At 41.7% G+C, this 23,874-nt stretch overlaps 1 protein-coding gene across 1 annotated transcript in view; it reads left to right on the forward strand.

The window, feature by feature from the left end:
• Positions 1–23,874, forward strand: part of FAM83B (family with sequence similarity 83 member B) — a 136,137-nt gene that overhangs the window by 27,997 nt on the left and 84,266 nt on the right. The window contains exon 2 of the mRNA XM_077487815.1: positions 3,632–4,101. Coding sequence (XP_077343941.1) covers positions 3,646–4,101 — 456 coding nt within the window. The 5' untranslated portion in view covers positions 3,632–3,645. The remainder of the gene's footprint in view (positions 1–3,631; positions 4,102–23,874) is intronic.

Here is a 23,874-nt window from a genome sequence, read left to right on the forward strand (position 1 = left end):
GTTGAACTTCCAGTGAGCAGTATGAGAGAGTGAAGGCGATAACACCAAATTTAACACACTTGCTCCCCATTCACACCCGAGACCTTGTAATACTAACAAGTCACATGACACTGGGGAGGGTAAATAGCTAACTGGGCCCAATTTGGACATTTTCACTTAGGGGTGTACTCAGTTTTTTTGCCAGCGGGTTAGACATTAATGGCTGTGTGTTGAGTTATTTTGAGGGGACAGAAAATGTACACTGTTATACAAGCTGTACACTCACTACTTTACATTGTAGCAAAGTGTAATTTCTTCAGTTTTGTCACATGAAAAGACATAATAAAATATGTTTAAAAATGCGAGGGGTGTACTCACTTTTGTGAGATACTGTATGTATATGTATATAGGTGTATATATGTATGTGTGTGTATGTGTATATTGATTTCTATATATAATTTTTTTTTGTCACTATACATTTGATAAACAGTGTTTTTAATCCCTTCTACGATAATGAATTAACATTAATATTTATTTTTGTTTTTTAAATGTTTTTCCATCATATTCACTACAATATCCAGGTATTGGATGATTAGTGGTGGATGGATTGGTTGTCCCGCCTCCTGACTATAAAATCCCTGTCCTAGGCCGGCTCCAGAGCATGTTATCTGAGGAAGGGGTTAAACCCCGAAACATGTAATCGTATACCTCTCAAGCTCCGACACCTGCTGTGATACTCATCACATCTCCCACTCTGATCCATTTGATCCATCAGGCTTTGCGGATTTCTGCCTGCGATCAGAGCGTGTGACATGGCCGGGGAGAAGTCCTGTGGTGTCTGGACACTTTTCAGCTCAGACTCATACAGGCTGACCCTCCATCATCCATCTCTGGTCTCACCTGCTGCTGCAGCGGCTCTGCCATTTTCCACTCTGGTCATACAGTGATCGTGCTTCCTGAATCTGGACCCAGCCTTTCCCCTCCCTGATGTAGCCCGGCTTTGGTTATGGTCACTGATCCCAGCTGTTGGAAAGTGTTTTCAGGCTTCCCATTTTTGGTCTGCAGTCCCCTCTGTCCACAGCCCTTACTGAAGTGGGACAGCCATTTCTCCACCACCTTTTGGCTCCATTGCTGGCACTATCAGAGGAGTTTGACCATTTTGACAATGTTTCCCATTTGTAGTGTGTATTGGTTACATGTTTTATCAGCAATAAACTGTTTTAAATTTCACATGGATTCCATCTCCAGTTATTCCTTGCCACCTCCTGGATCTGCGCTTCCCAATTCTGTTGTTTGTTTTTGTCTGTTTCTCATTTGGTCATTTGAGTGTGGTAGCAGCGGTCCAGTGTGACTTTTAGAATTACTTTGGCTCCTTGGTTTACTTTCTGTGCTTGACTCCCTGTTGGAATTTATGCTTTTAGATAAGCTAATTAAACATTTACTATATATATTCAGCAATTCTTTGATCATGTATTGGTTTCAATAAAGTGTGCAGGCTTATTAAAATTATCCTTTGATGATAACACAGTTATTGAAGGCTTTAGATGATGCATCAAGGAAGGATGTAAGCAAGTAAGGTTTACTCCTTGAATTTTTTAACATGCACCATCCATTACACAATCTCATAACATGTGTTTCATAATGCCCCAAAGACTAATATGAATGTACCATTTAACAAAATTCAGGATCAATTAACCCCTGATGGTGTGCATTGTGCACGCATGCTGTGATACATTGTACAACACATTATAGTTTTTCTTTTGATTCCTTTTTTAAGGAATATCAGAGGAGTTTAGTCAGGAGGAGCTTAGGTTGTAGCCATATCTTCACCTCTATGTATTGTGCCTGGGCAGTGTTTCCATCATCTAGCCTTCTAATTTACTTCTGCTGGCCTACATGAGCTTGTTTGAATGCCAACACACGTTTTGTGCTTTGGACTGCAGGGGGAAGCTTTGTAGTGAGTCACAACCAATAATAGAACACTAACAGGAATGGCTGAATGTTTAGACTGAGTTCACACCCATGTGAATTGGATGTGGGTTTCCCTGTATCCAATACGTATGGCAGGAGATTGTGACTGGCTCTCTATGGAGCCAGTTCACACATCTCTGTTGTGGCTGTGGAGCCACTTGCACAGGAATGATGTGCGTCTTTGGTTCAGTTCAGGGCTGAATTCAGGCAAAAATTCTGGGGTCCCCCAGTGGCTCTTGCGGCTCCTCCCTGCATCAGATAGCCCCCCTAGGAGAAGCGTTCTCCCAAGGGGGTTACCTTGCAGGCTTACTCCCGAATCCAGCATTTGCGTCCACAGACATGAATGCCCCCCGGTGCCCGCATCATTGGATTTGATTGACAGCAATGGGAGCCAATGGTTGCGCTGCTCTCAATCTATCCAATCAAGAGCCGGGACCGCATGGAGAAAGCGAAAGCATGTCCCCACCGAACAGATGAAGGGGCTCAGGTACGTAAAATGGGGGGCTGAGGTGCCAGTGACTGCCAGGTGTTTTTTCACCATAAAGTCTAGGACCCCTTTAAGCAGCAAAGCTTGTTAACCTGGAAAAATGGTAGGTAAATGTATTATTTTTTTCCCTGTTGGATTTTTTTTTACTTTCATGCTGCTATTTATCATGGGTAGGGATACTGTATATTAGACCAATTAATTGCTTAGAATGTTTTAAGTATTGCTGACTTACATTCATTATACATGAAACATAGTACTGGAAAATGCCAAATATCTAAAATATACACAGCATTTTACTGCTAAAACAACAATAAAGTATGTCTTTTTAATTATAATTTTTATGCAATCAGAATAAATAGGAGTAAATAATTTAGTGAACATGTTAAGATAATGATTTAACTGTAGAACAGGATATGGAATATTACCTTTTTATAGTCACATTTAGTGGTCAGTCCACACTTCCATAAAATAAAATGCAAATGCAAAAAAATAAATAAAAAATTCTGTCACAAAATAGATGCTACATTGTCATATGCCATTATAGAAAATCCACTCTGTCCTTTAGGCACACTAGTACCTAGCTGGTTTATTTTTATGCTGAAGCATATATTCCATAGCAAACCACATTTGCTTGTGAATTTGTCAGTTACATACTTAAATAAAATGTATAAAATCAGGCCCAGTTGATGTTTAATAGGCTGTTTTTAAATGTCAGCAATTCCTTGAATGACATTGTATTTGTTGTTTAACATTACATCTGCTCCCTCTGCCCTATAGATTAGATAATACATAATTAAACCTTATCTATTTCAGAATGTCTGGGTACTGGTTAACCATATGGCTAACATAGCCTTAAGTTACTGTTGGTTTACTTATGTTAAAAGCCATGGCAACTATGCTATCCACACATAACATCCGGGGCCATAATTCATGAATCATTGTACTCTGATTTGGTTAGATGCACACTGCAGATGTTATCATCGGCTCAATAATAACAGTTTGATCATAAAACGTGTGTGTGAGTAACAACAGCAGGAATACCTACACAAAATTTTATTAGCTGCCCAGTATCTATGTGACTACAAAAATGAAAATAATGTGTTAAACTATATCCTATTACTATTATACTTTACTTCTGATAACAAAGCCCAAATATATGTTGTTATTTATATATAACCTTTATGTTCACTACAGCCTGAATTCTCAATATGTCGGCACTGGTGGAGACATTATCATTGCTGTCATCTTTGCACGATGAATGTAAATCTGAAAACTATATAGAACCTCATTACAAGGAATGGTATAGGGTGGCCATAGATGAACTTATCGAGGGAGGTATCACTTCATATCAAGAATTCCTTACCAAAGAAAGAGCTACAGAGTTTCTTGCAGAAGATGAAGTCAACTATATTACAAACCACATCCAAAAGCCAGCAGAGACAGTGGACAATGCACAGGGGGATACAACAGATGACAATTCATCTTCTGGCACTTATTGGCCAATGGAATCAGATGTAGAAGCACCAAATCTTGACCTTGGGTGGCCCTTTGTGACACCAGGACACATAGGACCTACGGACATAAGTCTCTACTTCCATCCCCCAAGAGGACATCCTCTAACAATTAAAGAAATGGTCAGAAAGATGATAAAAGAAGCAAGAAAGGTAAGATAAGATTGTGTAATATAGCAAATATAATGACATATCAAGTATGGATAGCACAATCTTTGTTCATACTCAAGTTGAGGTTAAGCTCCATAGAAATCTCATGGAATCATATGTCTCAGAGCAAAAGCAGGTACGGATCTATGTAAGTCTATGATCTACAGGTAATGAACTGTAGTTTGCAACAAAAAAGCTTGGAAATGTACTGTGTATAACTGACCTGGAAAGAATTGTCTTATTAGAACATTTGTGGGTTTTCTGCTTAAAGCTGAAAAAAGCACTCAAACCTTGCATTGGAACCCCCCCAAGCTACAAGGGTCAAAGTGCCTTTTTTCTGCTATAGTACCAGTATGTTACTTACCTTATACCGTGCTTATATGGCAAACAGTGTTGACCTTTTCTTTTCAATGCTCTAGCTCAGTTTTTTCATTTACAATATGGCATGATGGTCCTGCATTGTACATCATGATGGTAGAGCTGTGGCCATCCTCAAGATGACATTTTTTTTTACATTTTAATGCAAAATAACACAATACACAACCCAATTTTTTTGTAAAATATAACACATGATATCAGACTGAGTAAATGGTTACCAAACATGCCACGCTTTAAAATTATGAATGCCGGCACAATGATGAAAAACAACGTACATTTTTACTACCCATAGGCAAATGCTTTAAAAGCCTTTAAAGATTACAACTTTAGATGTGCAGAGGGGGTCTAGTGCTAGAATTACTGCCCATGATCTGACATTCAGGGTGATACATCACATATGCGGGAGGATTGCGGTTTTCGTGCATTCAGGGATGACGCACGCATTCGCCTTTGTGCACTAACATGGGGGGGGGGGCGAGGGCCCTTTAAGAAAAAAATATTTAGATTAGTGATGCTGCAGGCATCACTCTGGTACAACCACTTGAAGTCAGTTGATGTACTGGTGCTTGATTTGGCAGCAAGTGGTTAAGTACACTATATAGAGCAGGTTTACATTGGAAGCAGAGATCGCTGTAAAGGACTTTGGGGGTTGACTTACTAAAACTGGAGAGTGCAAAATCTGGTGCAGCCCTGCATGGTAACCAATCAGTTTCTAACTTCAGTTTCTTTAAAAAAAACAAAAAAAAACGGAAGTTGGTTTTTATCCAGAGCTGCAAAAGATTATGCAATCTCCAGCTTTAGTTAATCAACCCCTGAGCTCTCTGTGATACCCTGTGGAATATGTCAAAGATGTATACATAATTAGAAAAAATAATTATCTGGCTGCTTAAATAACATTTTTAAAACCTTTTCCACTAGGAATAAGATTAGGGTTTTTGTTGGGTTGTTCATAAACAGGTGGATAAACTGGTGTATAGCAAACACACTTTTTCCAGCTTGTTAACGAATCATAGGAATTCAAAAAAGCTAAAGATGTATGAATGTCATATACAAAATAATTTATTTATGTGTGTCAAATACAGATATAATCGTATACCATCAATTTAAAGATCCAGCAGAAAGCAAGTGAGAAAAAGAAAAAAAAAAATATTCATCCAAGAAACTCGTGCCTATTTAATTGGTTTAAAGACTATGACTTTGTGAAAGTAAATTGCATTGTTTAGCTTACAATTTCATTATTTAGCTTTACAGAATTATATGTGTAATGTTTTGATGCTCATTTTCTTATTACAACAAAGATTTTATATGTTTGTATCATTTTTATTATTAATCTATCCTCAGTCAGAGATTTAATACATATAATTTAAGGCAAAGATTGCTTTAGGTTATTACTGAAAAAGTGCAATATCTCAGAATTAGATAATGCAAAATCATAAAAAGGAAAATAATACAAGTGAGACACTTTTAAAAAAACGGATATCTCCCAGTCTAATTTGTACAAGTTTTGATCTTGATAACAGAAGACAGTATAATGCAAGTCTAAAGGGCTTTCTGACCTAGACTAGGTTGGCAGACATTTGTCTATAACAGGACATTCAGAAACCAAAAGCAATGTCTGATCTCTTTGCAAATGCACAGCATTCATTAATAGTGTACATTTTTACCCATTCCTACCTAATATAAATATAACACTCATAATTATTTAAATGCATTCAAGCACAGAACTTTTTACAGCTAGTTTATTGTTTTTCTCCTCTATTATGAAATTGATTGTAATGGAGTGTTGGCTGTGCTTTCTGCAAAGCTGGAAAGAACATCAGAGCTAGAACCTTGTTATGCATTCTGAGAAATAAGTTTGACAGATTGCTCTCAACTTGTGTGCACGGATTTATATTTAGCTCACTAAAATATTCTTGTGACACCATATGCAATGCAGCTGTACATGCCATTGATCTCGACATTCAGTGAGCTTGGCTGGTCTCAGCTCAAGCTTTATTGCTTTTATTCAGAACAATAAAAGTGAATGCTCTAGAGTTTTGGAAGCAGTGCTTTATTATGTATTTTCTATTAGCAAAATACAGTTGATATGTTGATATACAACTAAAATGTCAAAGTTTTTCATGAACTCTTTTGTCCCATTTCACATCATTATTAAGGCCTCATACACGCAGACTTTTTACAGTGGCTTTTTGAGCTTTTTCTGTTGCTTAAGAATGCCACTCCATGTTATTCAATGGGCTCATACACACCATGGCGTTTTTGAGCTGTAACAGGCATGATCGTTTTTAAGCTCCAAAAAAAAAAAGGACCAGCATGTTCTGAGGCTCCAGCGCTAGAGCTGTAAAAACATCAGACGCCAGCAAAATATGTTTAAATGCAAATTAACGAGGCTTAACGCTGTGTTAAGCATCGTCTGGCTTTTCCGTCTCTATTCAAAATCAATGGTTCTCTATGGGAGCCCACTGATTTGAATAGAGGTCGCACCAGAAGTTGGATCAAGATGATCCAACCTTCGGTGCGACTTGTGTGCTGAGAATGTTGAGGGTGTAACCCCGTGAATTAAAAAAAAAAATTACAGTGAGGTTCCCCCCAAGACGATACCAGACCCTTTGGTCTAGTATGGGTCTTAAGGGGAACCTCCACACCACAAAACTGGCGTGGAGATCCCCCCAAGATCCATACCACACCCTTATCTGAGAACTCAGCCTGGTAGGTCAGGAAAGGGGGGCAAGCAAAGCACCTTGTCCCCATGTTGATGAGGACAAGGGCCTCTTCCCGACAACCCTTGCCCAGTGGTTGTTGGGGTCTGTGGGCGGGAGCTTATCGGAATCTGGGAGCCCCCTTTAATAAGGGGTCCCCAGATCCCGGCACCCCACCCTATGTGAATGAGTATGGGGTACATCGTACCCCTACCCATTCACCTGGGGGAAAAATGTCAATAAAAAAACACACTAAAAAGATTTTTTAATTAATTTATTAGGCAGCTCCAGGGGTCTCTTCCTACTTCGGGGTTCTCTTCCGACTTCTCCGCGCTCTCCGGCCTCTTCTCCCAGACTCCTCCGTTATCTTCTGCCTGCTCTTTTACAAGCGGTTGCCAGGGTCTCTTACAACTTCTTCGGCCTCTTCTTCCGCTGTCTTCTGCTGGGCTCCTCTGCTATCTTCTGCCCGATCTTTTGCTAGTGGTTGCCCGGTCTTCGCCATCATCTTCTTCCTCTAATATTGACTCAACACTCTCTCCCACTGTAATGCAGTGTTCGCAGTGCGTAAAGACTTATATAGGCATGGGGCGTGGCCATGGGTGATGTCATCCTGTGATCCCACCCCTTATGACATCAATGACTCGGGGCATGATGGGACGGTGACATCATAAGGAGTGGACTCACCAGATACATATATAAGTTGTTGCGTACTGCGCACATGCCATTACAGCTGGAGAGAGCGTTGAGTCAACATCGGAGGAAGGCCGGGCAAACGCTAGCAAAATAGCGGGCAAAAGAGCAGAAGATAGCAGAGGAGCATGGCAGAAGACAGCGGGAGAAGTTGGAAGAGACCCGGGCAACCGCTAGCAAAAGAGTGGGTAGAAGATAGTGGAGGAGCCCAGGAGAATAGGCCAGAGAGCATAGAGAAGTCGGAAGAGACCCCCAAAGTCAGAAGAGAACCCCAGAGCTGCCTAATAAATGAATTTAAAAACCTTTGTAGTGTGTTTTTTTTGCCACTTTTTCCCCAGGTGAATGGGTAGGGATACAATGTACCCCATACTTATTCACATAGGGTGGGGTGTCGGGATCTGGGGGCTCCCTTATTAAAGGGGGCTCCCAGATTCCTATAAGCCCTCCACCCGCAGATCACGATAACCACCGGGCAAGGGTTGTCGGGAAGAGGCCCTTGTCCTCATCAACATGGGGACAAGGTGCTTTGGGGTGGGGGGCGCAGGGCCCTCAAGCCTCAGGGCACCAATTCCTCCATGTTGAGGGCATGTGGTTGGCATGGTCAAGGAGGGGGGGCGCTTGCTCGCCCCCCCTTTTCTGACCTACCGAGCTGCGTACTTGGATAAGGGTCTGTTATGGAACTTAAGATCCATACCGGACCGAAGGGTGTGGTATCGCCTTGGGGGGAACCTAACGCAATTTTTTTTTAATGTTCGCAGGGTTGTACCCTCAATATCCTCAGCAAACAAGACGCACTGCAAGTCAGATCATCTTGATACAACTTCTGGTGCGACTTCTATTCAAATCAATCGGCTCCCATAGAGAACCATTGATTTTTGAATAGAGACAGAGAAGGAATGGCAACAAATGGCATACAAATGTTGCAATACGAAAAAAGTTATTTGAAGATTCATTTTCATGCTATTTGTAACATTTTGATATTAACCACCGAGAGACTATATTGCACAAATAGGGCAACCAAATAGGGAATACGTACAATGAGTTCTGTTGCGTAAAAGTCTTGACAGTGTATGGCAATAGATAAGTAGAGCCATTCCAAGTACACCATTTCAACTTTGTTATGGGAAATCAAAGTGTGATCTCTTCATTTCTTAATTCCAAGCAACTATATTGTCTTGTTATAAGGTGGGCAAGTCAGCAGTCCCCCTGTCAGAATACAATAGCAAAGCAGGGGAGATCTCCCAGTTTTTTTATTCAGCCTGCTGGGTTAAATGCCAAATGAAAACATATAGTGTGTACCCAGGTTAAGACTGCATTGAAATGATTACTGATACTGTCTCATAAAACTAGATAGACTGTGAATTTTAGGGAAGATAGGGAACACCATTGCCTTGTGCCATTTGTAATATTAAAGGGGAGAGGATAAAAGGCCTAAAGTTTCCCTAGTTCTAGGGAAAGTATAAAGGGCTTTATTTGCTGATCCTTTAAAGCCAGTGAGACCAAATTTTGCAAGTAGCTCTCTCAGGTATCCCCAGTGTCCCCCTATTGAATGTCATTAAAGGAGATGAGCAGAGAAGGCATCTGACCTTGCTCAGCTCTCTGTAGAAAGTTTATGATATGGCTAATGTTATCTGGGGCCTGTCTTCTCTCATCAAAGCCCACTTAATCAGGATGAATCAGTTGTGCCAGTATATGTTCTAAGCTTGTAGTTATTATTTTGTAAATAATTTAATATTTGTGTTTAGTAGAGATATTGGACGATAATTAGCTGATGATGGGGATTAACCTGGTTTGTAGATGATAACATTAAGGCCTCATGTTTCTCCTTTGAAAACATGTTAGTACTTGTGGATAGGTTATAGATGTTTTAAGAAAAAGGGCACAGAGCAAGACTTTGTGCACCAATGGGCAATGTTCCCCAGGTCATTCTGGATTAGGTACATGAACCCTCTGGTTGTTTTGCAGGCTATAGTTGTGATGGGTGGCTCATTTGCTGTGGGTTCCCAGCTCAATTGGCCGTTCACTTTTGTGGCCAAGTTACGCCCCTAGTGTATCACTTTTATGAGATTACATTAAAGACCCCTTTAACATTGGGGTGTTTTGCAGGCACTTTAGTGTTAAAAATAGCACCTGCAAACTGCCCTGAAACAGCTGCTCCATTTCACTCCATCGCTGGCAGGACGTCAGAAAAAGTCCTGCCAGCAGCTTCTTTGGAATGGTAAAGGAGCGTGAACTCCTCCACTGCTCCTCCACTGCTCCTCCCCATTGAAATCAATGGGGCAGCGCTGCTATATCGCCGGCAAAACACCGCTGCAGTGGCATTTTGCAGGCGGATTTAACCCCTTTTTGCCCGCTAGTGGGGGGTTAAAACCACCCCACTAGTGGCTGAATAGTGCCGCTAAAACAACGGTAAAGTGGCGCTAAAAAATAGTGCAGATTTACCGCTGACGCCACAGTGTGAAAGGGCTCTTAGATTATTTTTTATTGTACCCTTCCTATCTCTTATCAGTATTTTTATATAAAAGTATTTTTTGTTTCTTTGTTGTCATTGATATATAGCGGTATTCATTTAAGTATTTATATGGCACCAACAACAATGATTATTGATTTGCATAGGAATGGTTTATTGGAACGTTTAAAATAATCTATAGGGCATATATTTATTTTATATGTGACATAATTTGAAATTCTTCCCAAGCATGGGATTTAAATTGTCTTTAAGTCACACTGAGATGAATAGGTTTTTCTAAAATGACTACTTTACAGTAGTTTGGTATGTTCATTTAGTTGGTGCAACTGTAAGTATGGTTTCTTTGGTTATGTGCCAGTTGAATTGTTTTGTTCTCATTAGCACATCATAAAATATGTACTGCACATAAGTAGTGTAGCCTAGTTTGCTAGCATGTTTCAGTTATTATTTATTTATTTATTACTAGCCACATGACTCCCTTTGATAATGATTGTGCAATAGTGATACCATCTAAAAAATTAAAATGTCCTTTTCCCTGGACCACGAAGGGAAAATATGCAAGGTTCATTAATAGAAAGTATGGGATAGAGAGTGCATTGTCCCCAATACATTAAAACAAAACAAAAAAGAAATGTTTACATGATGGCTTCAGTTTATCCAGACATTTCCATTATGTGCCGTTGAACTGTCCTGCATAATATCCAAAGTTGGGTTTATACTTTTGGGAAGATATGACTGATTGCAATGCTTAATCCCTGTAGTGAAAGTGAACTCCTTTTTAGAAAGAAAATCCCCTATGGTAATACCATTTTGCAATTAGTGTTTGGATCCCTTCCTTTTACTGATATTTATAGAAAGTATTGGCCAGTCACAATAGGATTTCCAGAATATTACCCCAACAATCAGGTTACTCTAAGGCAAATTAAATGAATCATCTTTATAAATTGTAACCCTGGAATAAACATGAGGTAATTAAATATATCAAGCAATGCAAAGAGAGAAAACTGTAGGTGATATTTAAACCTAATGGCTCTCCAGTCGCCACAGCAAATGTATGCTTATATAATGTTAATGTAAATGGATGTTTAATGTTTAAGCACAACTGAGCTTTCAGAATAAATCAGCTAAATACATACCAGATGCAGTAAAACAAGATGCGTGCAGTTTTCTTCGTAATCAGAAAAGTTCATGCTCCCAGCTAGTTCAGCAGGAACCAGGCTGAGATTCAAACCGTGTATGGGCAGGCTGACTGTACCCAAGTCGATTCATAAATTGACTTGGGTACAACCAGCATGTTGGATTTTTAGGATGTAATTATAGCCGCTAGCAGTAATTACTTTGTCAACTGTGTTTTACCAGTAGGAATAGCTACCCAAACCTGCCCCCCCCCCCCCCCCCGATAACACAATAGCTCCACGGGATTGATTTCTCCACCAACACTGGGTTGATGGGGGAACTAATCGATTTTTTTTCCTGCAACATGTGGTTACAGGAAAGAAAATCATATCGTCTATGACCGGCCTTAGACTTAGCAGGGGATGTAGGATGTGCCAGACAGAGAGGCAGCAGGGTGACTTCATGGTCTTCGACTCAACCTGATCTAATTCATTCATAGTATACAAAGCTTGACTCAATTTTGTTCCAGTGTGGGAAGGGACGTTCACATCCTTTAATGCAAGGAATATGCAATTTACGGACCTCCAGCTGTTGCAAAACTGCAAGTCCCATCATGCCTCTGCCTCTGGGTGTCATGCTTCTGGCTGTCAGAGTCTTGCTATGCCTCATGGGACTTGTAGTTCTGCAACAGCTGGAGGTCTGCTAATTGCATATCCCTGCTTTACTGGAATGCAGTGCAGTATAATGTATGTAGCAGAGGGTACATACAGTTTATACAGTGCCCCGAAAGGGCGCACCTGTAACTGTAGAAAATAGTATGTTTGGGCCACCTTGATCCAAACTAAAAAGTTCAAGTGATAGCAAAGGTGGAAATCAGCTTTAAATTAGGCGACGGTTAGCCGAACTGGGCCATATATATTTATTTTAGTTTCGTTTGCTACTAATTTTGGACATGTTCACGTTATATAAATAATGTAGAGAATGTATTTTCTGTCTACATATTAGTGTACAGGACACTACTGTTGAATGTGTGTGGAAGTAACTAACTAATCAACAATTTTTCTGATGGTTTTAGCTAAACTTTTGTGGATGCATAGGGGTAGATTTACTAAAACTGGTGCACTCAGAATCTGGTGTAGCTGTGCATGGTAGCCAATCAGCTTTTAACCTAAGCTTGTTCAATTAAAGCGGTTGTAATGCCCACTTGGTAATTTTTACCTACAGGTAAGCCTATAATAAGGCTTATCTGTAGGTAAAATTAATATCTCCTAAATCTGTAAGGTTTAGGAAATATTCACCTAGCATGCAGCCGCTGACGCCAGCGGCAAATGCGCAGTGAAGGTCCAGCGTATCGTGGCGGAACTTGCCGGTACGGAGGGCTCCAGCGTGCATGCGGGGGAGTGATGTCATCGCAGCTCTGGCCACTCACAGCGCCGAGGCTGTGGACCTAGAAACACTGGGGGAGCATGTCAGCTCCCTCAGCGGTGACCGGGCGGCCCTGTGGGAGCTTCGTTCAAAGGTAAGTATTTCATAATGAGTTAGTATGCGGTGCATACTAGCTCATTATGCCTTTGGCTTACAGGTTTGTTTTTTTGGGGCATACAACTGCTTTAAGTGTTGGCAATAAAACCTGAAAGCTGATTCTATACAGAGCTGCACCACATGTTGCACTCTCCAGTTTTAGTAAATAACCCCCATAGGGTCATTGGTTAAAAAGAGATAAGGTTCATCTATATTATTTATTGCTTTGTATGCCCACCTTCCCCTCTACTAAAATTTATTTTCATGATGGTAATTATATTGCTGTATGTTTTATATCTGTTTTACCGTTGTATACTTAGAATGCATTTCTAAAATGAATTCCCCCAAAGCATTAAAAATTAAAACCTAAACTGTCAAAGCTAACACACTGAATAGTGAGCAAGAAATTAAATCAGGTACACACTTGTATTATCCTTATAAAATGCTAGAAAATAAACATGCATCAATCAATAAAGGGTGTGTTTACAAATATACTTAAAAGGAGCAGAAAAACATATGTCAGCAGCTACAATATTTATACTGTAGCTGCTGACTTTTAATATTAAGGCCCTTGCCTGTCCAGGAATCCAGCAGTGCCCTCCCCAGAGCCAGTTTTTCAATCAGCTACTAGGTGCTGGCACTGCCATCTTGACTCCCCCCTCAAAATGTGCCAAATGTGGCAGCAGAGGGAAGAGACAGACAAGCAGAGCTTCCCCTTTTGGGTGGAGCTCCACTTTAAGTTTATAAATCCTATTCACGGTCGATCAGTTGAAAAGCTGTCAAAATGTATTACTAGCTTTTACCTAAATCATCTGGAGACTTCTATTTTATCTTTTAACAAATGTTTACATTGTTAGATCACTCAACTGTCAATTGAAAGCCTTGTATCTCTAGTAATCGTAAAGTTTTATTCTGAGGAATTACAGTAAAGAGTTATTGAGTTTTTAATAAATGAATGACAATAATATAAGTCAGTACAATCCTATGACTAGATAAAGACCCAACTGAACTTTCAGTTTAAATCAGCTAAATGCATTCTAGATGCATCAAATTCAAAGATTTTCATAATCTTACAATTTGTATTCTTTAGAATACAGCCACAACCTGAGTTAAAAACAAGTCTCCTGCCAGCATGCTTCAGAGAAGGCCCCTTGTGATCTGTGTGGAAGCAATGGTTTATTGCAAACATTTGAAACACCCCTTGCTGATTTAGAGTTAGGCCGCGTACACACGCGTGGACTGTTCGCCCAACTTTGTCCGTCCAACAGTTTCGGCAAACAGTCCGCTCAAACTTAGCATGGACGGACATGGCCACACACGACGGACGAACAGTTTGCTGAAACCGTGCGCGATGACGTGAACGGCACGTACGACGGGACGAAAAATACGACGTCCTATACACTGCATTATAGCTTTCGGCGTGAAAATCCTTTCTGAGCATGCGCGCAACTTTGTTTGACGAACAAGCCTACACACGGGCGGACTGTTCGCTCAAACAAGGTTTCAGCGGACAGTTTTTCGGAATTTCCGAAAAACCTTGTCCGTCCAACTGTCCGCTGAAACTGTCCGCTGAAAGCCCACACACGAGCGGACTGTCCGCCCAAACACTGTTCAGCGGACAAAGTTGGGCGAACAGTCCGCCCGTGTGTACGCGGCCTTAGAGCTCTTCAATCACCAGAGAGCAGGAGCTGTGGAGCTATAGATCTGACTTAGTAGGGGTGTGAAAGATCTTGGCAGGGCTGGTGCAAGGATCTTTGACACCCTAGGTGAAACCTAATTTTGCCGCCCCTGACTCCACTTTACCCTGCCCTTGCTACACATGTGACCTATCTGACCCCTACACTGACCCCCTGACACATACACTAATCCACCTGACTCCTACTTCCTGCACTACTCACATCACACTGACCCCTACACTGACCTACCTGATAATTACACTGACCTACCTGGCACCTACACTAACCCACCTGACACCTACACTGACACCTACACTGACACCTACATTGACACTGGCACCTACACTGACCATCACACTGACCATCACACTGACACATACACTGACACTGGCCATCACACTGACACATACACTGACACTGACCATCACACTGACACCTACATTGACATTGACACCTACACTGACCATCACACTGACCATCACACTGACCCATACACTGACACAGGCCATCACACTGACACATACACTGACCATCACACTGACACATATGCTGACCATCACACTGACACATACGCTGACCATCACACTGACACATACACTGACCATCACACTGACACATACACTGACCATCACACTGACACATACGCTGACCATCACACTGACCATCACACTGACACATACACTGACCATCACACTGACACATACACTGACCATCACACTGACACATACTCTGACCATCACACTGACACATACTCTGACCATCACACTGACACATACGCTGACACATACACTGACACTGACCATCACACTGACCATCACACTGACACATACACTGACACATACACTGACACATACACTGACCTACCTGACTCCTAGTTCCTGCATTACTCACACACAAACCCCCTCCATACAGCTCAATGTAGATCAGGGAAGAACCACCCTCCTCCTTACCTCTGCTCTTTGATGCTTCAGCGACCATAATCAGGGCCTCTCCTCAGCACTGGGTGTGCAGAATTGTTCAGGAGTCCACGCCAGCGCCGTCCACCCGCTCCGCCTCCACGATGTCCCGCCAGGGCCAGGCCAGCGCTGTCCACCCGCTCCACGATGTCCCTCCAGGCCAGCGCCGTCCACCCGCTCCACGATGTCCCTCCAGGCCAGCCCCATCCATCTACTCCATGATGTCCCCCGCCGGGCGGGAGGTCAGCTGACAGACCTCTCAATGCTCCCATCTCCGCCGAGCCCCGCCCCTCCACTGCACTCATAGAGACACACAGCGCCGCTCCACAGGGACAGGCTGGAGCAAAGGAGTCCCTGAGCGGCGCTGTGAGATAAACCCAGGTGAGCACAGCGGGGTGCTCAAGGGGAAACATGGGGGATTGGTGGCGCCGGCGGCACACCATGGGGAGCGAGCGATCAGGAGAGCTGAGCTCACACTGGACAGAGGCCGTGGTTGCGCCCTAGGTAGTAGTGCGCCCTAGGCGGCTGCCTACTTCGCCTAGTGGTAGCGCCGGCCCTAAATCTTGGTAGAGAGACATCTGCTTCTTTCGCCAGCATACTGACAGAAGACAGGATTTTCTTCTCAGGCTATGGCTTCTTTCAATAGAAAATGAACTGTAAGACATTGTATTCTTTTTGTTACATGTTTATATTTCATGTATTTAGCTAATTTAAACTAAATGTTTAGTTGGGCTTGAATAAATACATCTGTGAAAACAACGAAGATTACAGTATAGATCACAGAGTTGTTTTTTTTCTTCCATATATATATATATATATATATTTATATAATAATAATAATATATATCATATATATATATATATATAAACTTCACATAGGAGTTGATCTACTAAAACTGTGGAGAGTGCAAAATCTGGTGCAGCTGGGCATAGAATCCAATCAGTTTTGATGTTTTTTTTTTTTTGTCAAATATTAACCACTTGCTTACTGGGCACCTAAACCCCCCTCCTGCCCAGACCAATTTTCAGCTTTTAGCACTGTCACTCTTTGAATGACAATTGCACAGTCATAAAACACTGTACCCAAATGAAAATGTATTTTTTCCCACAGATAGAGCTTTATTTGGTGGTATTTGATCACCTCTGGTTAAAATGAAAAAAGACAGAATAAAAAAAAAAACACACAAAACCGTTTTAAATTTTGTTAATACATTTTTGCAAACAGGTCATTTTTCTCCTTCATTGGTGTACGCTGATGAGGCTGCACTGATGGGCACTGATAGGCTGCACTGATGGGCACGATAAGCTGCATTGATGGGCACTGATAAGGAGGCACTGATAGATGGCACTGGTGGGCAGTGATGAGGTGGCACTGAAGGGCACTAATAGGTGGCACTGATAGCTAGCAGAGGTTGGCACTGATAGGTGGCAGTGATGGGCACTGATGGGTGGCAGTGATGGCCACTGCTCGGTAGGTGGCACTAATGAGACACCACTGGTGAGCATTAATAGGTGGCAGTCATGGGCATTGATAGGTGGAACTCATGGGCATTGATAGGTGGCACTGATGTACTTGTGGGCACTGAATGGTGGGCACTGTGGACACTGATTGGTGGGCACTGTGGGAACATATGAAGTGGCTTTGCCTCTCCCTGCTCGGGACCGATGTCCCTTCAACAGGATCCGGTGATCAGATTTGTTTTTTCCTCACGCTGTCAGCGTGAGAAGAAAAAATAAAAGCTTAAGATCCTCTGTTTACATTACGTGATCAGCTGTCATTTATATTAACCTAGGCTTAATTGTAATAAACTTTTGTTAGAGTACATTTTATTTGGAACTGTAAATATATAAAGTAGATATGCTAAAAGTAAGGTTTTAAGTGCAGAGAATGAATGTAAACATTCCTGAGATTCCAAATACTGACTGACCAAGGGAAGAGTAGATATTTCAATGGAAAATGTTAGATAACAAGAATAGGTGGCATTTGTGAACTTCTAGAGTACAGCAAGAGAGTGGATCTTTCAAAGATTATTTTAAAAAGAACAGTTAGTACAAAGAAAACGTATTCTATTCAGTACTAAACTTTTATCTTTTGTTATGAATGTACTAACAGGGCTGCAATCACCTTACTTGCAAAACAACATGAGATTTTACAAGAAAATTCATACTATATCTGAAACATTCTTTTTTTTATTTTTCTTAAAGTGGTTGTAAACCCCCAAACCCCCCCCCCCCCCAAAAAAAACCTGCAAGACAAAGGCATAAAGAGCTAGTAAGCATAGCACACTAGCTCATTATGAAATACTCACCTTTAAATGAAGCCCCCACAGCGGGGTCCGGTCCGGCCGGTGACAACCCTCCCTGAGTTACTTCCAGGTATCGCGGGCTCCAGTGCTGTGATTAGCTGGATCTGGGATGACGTCACGCCTGCGCATGCATGTGGGAGCCGCCGGTAATGGCACACTAACTAAAGCAACGGCACAAACCTACAGAGCCTGCAGCATCTGTAAATAAGTGAAAATCTGGCACAAATACAAAATACAACTGGAAAAAAGAATGACCATTTTATGAATCAAGAAATCTCACCCACACCGCAAGATCTTTTTTTAACAGCTTAGACAGCCTTATATGAGCAAAAGGAGACTTCAGCCCTGAAGTTGAAAGATACATTCTACGAGAAAAGATACACCCTACTGGCATAATCTGGCAAAAGTCAAAACTCCCAAAAAGGATTGCATTTCCTTCAAGAGGACCTTATGCCGACTAATAAACTGGGCAATCAGAGACTTGAGCTTCAGGATTTTTGCCGTGGGCAACCTAAACATCATACGTTGTGTGTCAATTACTATGCCTAAAAATTCCAATAAAGTGGTAGGCAACAAGGCTTTTATTTCTTCTGCTAAAGGCACTCCAAAAGTGCTTGAGATGCCACGAAAAGTCTGCAACAATTGATCACAAGCGGCTGAGTCTCGTGGCCTGAGGAATAAAAAATCATCCAGGTAATGGACTACATTATCCATACCTGATCCACAAAAAGTCGCCCAGTGCAAAAACATGGAGAAGGTCTCAAGATAAGCGCAGGACACTGAGCAACCTATTGGGAGAATGTTATCAAAAAAATAACACTCATCAACGTAAAAACCTAAAGAGTTAAAAGCCAAGGGTGAGATTGGCAACAGCCAAAATTCTGATTTGATATCAGCATTGGCCAACAGGGCCCCCGGGCCAAAAGAATAGATTTTGACAACCGCGTTCTTAAAAGTTGAAAAGCATCATCCAGCTCATCATTCAGGAAGTCACCTTTAGGGAACGACAGGTGATGGATTATGTGAAATTAATTTGGCTCCCACTTTGGCTCAACTCTCAAAGTGGAGATGTGAAAATTATGAAAAGGAGGTGACTGGAAAGGGCCTTCCATCCGCCCTTCTGCTATTTCTTTGTAGAAAAAAATCTTGCCAATTTGCTAAAAAAGGACTGATTTCAAGTTATTAACAATCGTGCATCCTTCCCCTGAAAAAGAAGGTAACAGAAAACCGTTAGCAAAACCTTTAATGAGAAATTGAGCCTTCTCCCTGTCTGGGTATTGCTCCAGTCAATGTCACATTTTTCCAGCCTCACTGGCATGCAGGCTTTTTGAAAAAATATCTCTTTGCATTTGGCTTGTTCCTGATCCGGAATTTTTCTTAAAACACTTTATCACTGAGTGTGCCCCAGAACAGTAAGCACATTCATTATTATACTTATACAAAGCACCCCAAAGACACTGGCTTTCATTGAAAGCACAACAGTAGCCCTTTCTGTAAGCCAAATTCAAGGGGTTAACTGCAGGCTGCTTAAACGCCCCTTGTTTAGGAGGCAGGATTAAATTTAGCCATAGTCTCACATCCTTCATTAACCACTTAAGAGTGGGGTGAATGGAAAGTTTCTGCCGGAAAGATTCATTATACGAGTTCCTCCCTAAACCACCATTTGTGTAAGCCTCCAGCACATGATCCAAATGCTGGCATAACCCGCTACACAACTCCGGGCATCTCTCAGCCAGAGCACTAGAGAAAATGCAATACGCTTGCAGCCAATTATGAAAAGACCTGAGTACAGGCCTATGTCTATCGTCCTCCAGTTTCTCTTCACCTTTTCTATCAGGCTTGCCCACAAATTCCTTGTGAGAGGGCAAAAGAGACAACACATCCTTAAATTCCCATTTCCATATTTTTTCCTTCACCGATAAGGGTAAATGATATCCCAGCCACTATTCCGGCTTCTTCAGCTCCACTGCTCGGTGGTGCATGGTCCTCTCCTCTCACCTCAGAAACCTGCACTTGCCGCTTTCGGCGGTATTCTGCGCCTCAGCCCTCTTCTCCGCCTGCCGTGCTCCTCCTCTTGACAAAGCTGCCTCTCCTCTACCTCCACGCCTGCCTCCGGAATCCTGCCTCTTCTATTCTCTGACATGCTCAGCTCTTCTCCCAACATCAATGCCAGACACCTGCACAGCCACGCTTCTCCCCCCTCTTCACCCACTTTTCCAAGACCCAGTGGACCAGGGACTTCATGACAGGTAAAACAAATAGTGAACTCACCGGGTCAGATAGCTCTTCAGCTAGACTGGTCAAAGAAGAAATCCCAGCCTATGCAGCCCTTTATATGCATTATCCCAGGGATTCCAGAAATTTCCAGGTGTTCCCATTGGATCCCAATAGAATAGCTCATTATCATTTAAATATATTTATAATAGTAGAAATTTAATAATACTATAAAGTAGGGCTGGGGAGGCCACAATCTCAAGAAAGGGGGCCCCAATTTGTGCCCCCCTTTTATCATTAATCACACTATTCCACATGATAACTTCCTGCTATCAATGGTTGTTTAGGAAACTGGTAGGTGTTGGCACTGCAGAGTCCATAACAACTCCAGTGGTGTCACTGGCTTCATTCATTTACATGGCTGGGAATTCCCAGCCATGTAAACAAAGGAGCCTGTATATTTAAAAAAAAAAAAAAAAAAAGTTTGAGGTTCCCTCCCTAATTTATACCAGGCCCTTTAGGTCTGGTATGAGTTGTGAGGGGGACTATGTGCAAAAAAAGACATGAAGTCCTTAAATTCTAGCACACACACAAATCAAGAATAAAAAGTGTGTGAGCCCCCCCCCCCCCTCCAAAAAAATTATACCAGACCCCAACCTGAGCATGAAGCCTGGTAGGTTTTACATTTTGTTGACAATTATAACACTTTGTACTTTGTAAATGTTGTTTTTGCTGTAGTAGGTTGTATAAATTGCACAGATGTTCTACTTCATGGACAGGGTCAGTGCACCCTCAGACATGATATTTAATGGAGCTTTGTATTTTCAATGTTTCACTTTTAGCATTAAGCCTAGTACACACTGCTAGTTTTTATTTTTTTTAGATCAACCCAGCGAGCTGAAATAAAAAAAAAAGACAGCTCAGGTCAGAGCCACTGTACTAACAATACAATGCTAGTACAGCAAACTCCTATGCTGTTCTATTGTGTTCTGACAGGGGGACAGCCCCCCTGCCAGAACACTCTGGTCAGGGCTCTCAACCATTGGCTGAGAGCGCTGATTGGGAGCCAATCAGTAGACCTTTTTGTAAACCATACCAATAAAAGGCTTTTACTTACTTGCTGCCCTTTGGTCTCTTAAATATACAATTGACAAAAAACTTTGTTATATCTGTTCTAAAACTGCAAAACATACCCGTTGATACTAAAGTCCCATACACACTATCAGTTTTTCCCTCAGATTTAACACAACCATATAATATGAGGTCAAACCTTAGGAGTTTCAATTTGTATGCAATCAGGTATGGTTTTGGTAAACCTGAAGGAAAAACCTGAAGGAAAAACTCAGCAGAAAAAAACTGATAGTGTGTATGGGGCTTAAGAGTAAACTGGAGTGTGCTGTGTCCTATTTACTCTGTATTTGTTTTTCATTGGAGACTAATCAGTCTTCCCAGGTCCTCCCTTGGACTACAAAATACCTCACCTCATGGTGTGGAGATGAGAGGGGGATACTGTAGTTTAGCAAATGACAACTGGACAGGGCTGACACCATTACTTCCAATAAAAGCACTGTGTTTTCAGTCAAAATCAGAAACTTAAGCACTAAGAGCATTTCTACAAGGATTAACTGGTAATTGAGAAATGTGTATTTACTGCAGAGATGTACACCTGAGTATTAAACACAATTGTTCCTGCTAAAACATGCACAACTGCCTATAGGAGCATGTTCCCTCACAGAAGAGTGCATCTTCATTAGCACTATACTGTATATTTATTAGGATGAGGGGTTGTAATAAAAGGCATGATCAGCAGTCAACTGTTACTATGTGTCATTTGGCAGTGAACACCATATAAAGTTGTGTCATCTACACATGCTAAAAGCGGTTTCTCTCTGTCCATTACTGTCAGGACAAAGGGAGAGATAGACAGATGCTGTTTCCAAGCACTATGTAGCCTACAGTCAATTTTAAGAAAGTCAAACTCAACAGGTGGTTTAAAGAGAAGAACAAAACTTAAATATTGATTTCATAGTTGCCGAAAGCCCTCTCTTCAGCAACGTGTTATATGTGTGTTAAACCTTAATCATTAATGAGTAAATAGTTTCAACTCCAGGCGTGGATTGTAATCCATGAACCATAAGCTAACTAATTCATCACTGAATTTTTCCCATCTTAACATTTGCATTGTAGGAAATACAGAAGCCGAGAGTTCCATATTTTTCTGTTAGATGGATATGTTAAAATGGCAATGTTTTGAGACCCGAGGCTCTAGGCATTATGTATTACAGAACCTGAAATTTCTCATAATTTAAACATAATTTGGAAAGGAAATCAACCTTGCTAGCATTTTGACACCCCTGCTTAAAGACTTAGCAAAATGGAAAAGTAATTTAATGAAATGTAGCTAATGTAGCAGAAGGGTTTACTTAGAGGTGGAATTTGCACATTGCTTCAGGAAAAGAAAGTATACACATCTGTATTTCTGAACAGGCATTTTTACAAACCAGACAGCAATGTGCTTACAGATTCATTGTTGTTAATAGACCTAATCCACTGTATGTTAAGCCAATGCAATCATTTTCCCACTAAGCATGCATTAAAATGTATTTCTGGACAAAAAAGAACACATATTCAGTGCCCATGCAATGCATGTATATGTCCCATTGTTTGTCTCTTAAAAACATTGAAAGTACATGATAAATACCTCCTTTAGAATGCCAGAGTCCAATAAGTTCTTAGCTTTCTGCTGTGAGCTGACAGCACTACCTTGATGCATTCCAAGCTTGTCAGCCCTGTACATTTCCCTGCTGGACTACAGAACATCTCTTTTGTCTCATCTTCATAGCATGCAAGATGTGTTCTGTGTTGCAGGAGACAATAACAGGGATGAGGAAAAGGCAAGGCTGACACCTGTGGTTGGAATTTGATTGCAGTGGAGGAAGTGTTGTCATCTCACTGCAGGTAGTTGGGAGATCATTAGAATTCTGGTGGAATAAACATGTATTTTCCTGCACTTGCAATGTTTTTAAAATGACAAAACATTGGTTTATGTGAATGTATTGCAGAGATGTACTAAATATAAATGTTTTGATTTTTCATAGACATATATTATTATTATTATTATACAGGATTTATATAGTGCCAACAGTTTACGCAGCGCTTTACAACTTGGGTTAGACAGTACAAATACAATACACTTTAAAGCGGAGGTCCACCCTAAAATGGACCTTCAGCTCATCGGAATCCCCCCCCCCTCCGGCGCCACAATTGGCACCTTTCAGGGGGGAGGGGGTGCAGTTACCTGGATAATCCAGGTAACTGCACCCACTTACGGGATAGCTCTCTGCGGAAAGGGGCATAGATTACGCCCCTTTCTGCAAGTGCCCGCCCCCTTCCGCAAGTGCCCCGCTGCCTGCTGGGAAACACACGGATCCCAGAGGCAGCGGGGACCGTCCTTATTGCACAGCGCGACTCGCGCATGCGCAGTAGGGAACCGGGAAATGAAGCCGAAAGGCTCCATTTCCTGATTCCTATACCCAAGATGGCGGCGGCAGCACCCGAGTGGCGATCTAGAGATCGGCTTCGGGTGCCGACATCGCGGGCGCGCTGGACAGGTAAGTGTCACTATTTTAAAAGTCAGCAGCTGCAGTATTTGTAGCTGCTGGCTTTTAAAAAAAAATAAAAATGCGGAGTCCCGGCGGACTCCCGCTTTAATACAGTAGAAATCAGAGGGCCATGCTCCTTAGAGCTTAC

Source organism: Lithobates pipiens, unplaced genomic scaffold (assembly GCF_037356315.1).
Source record: "Lithobates pipiens isolate NorthernLeopardFrog02 unplaced genomic scaffold, aLitPip1_a1.2 Scaffold_18, whole genome shotgun sequence".
Classification (NCBI taxonomy): Eukaryota; Metazoa; Chordata; class Amphibia; order Anura; family Ranidae; genus Lithobates; species Lithobates pipiens.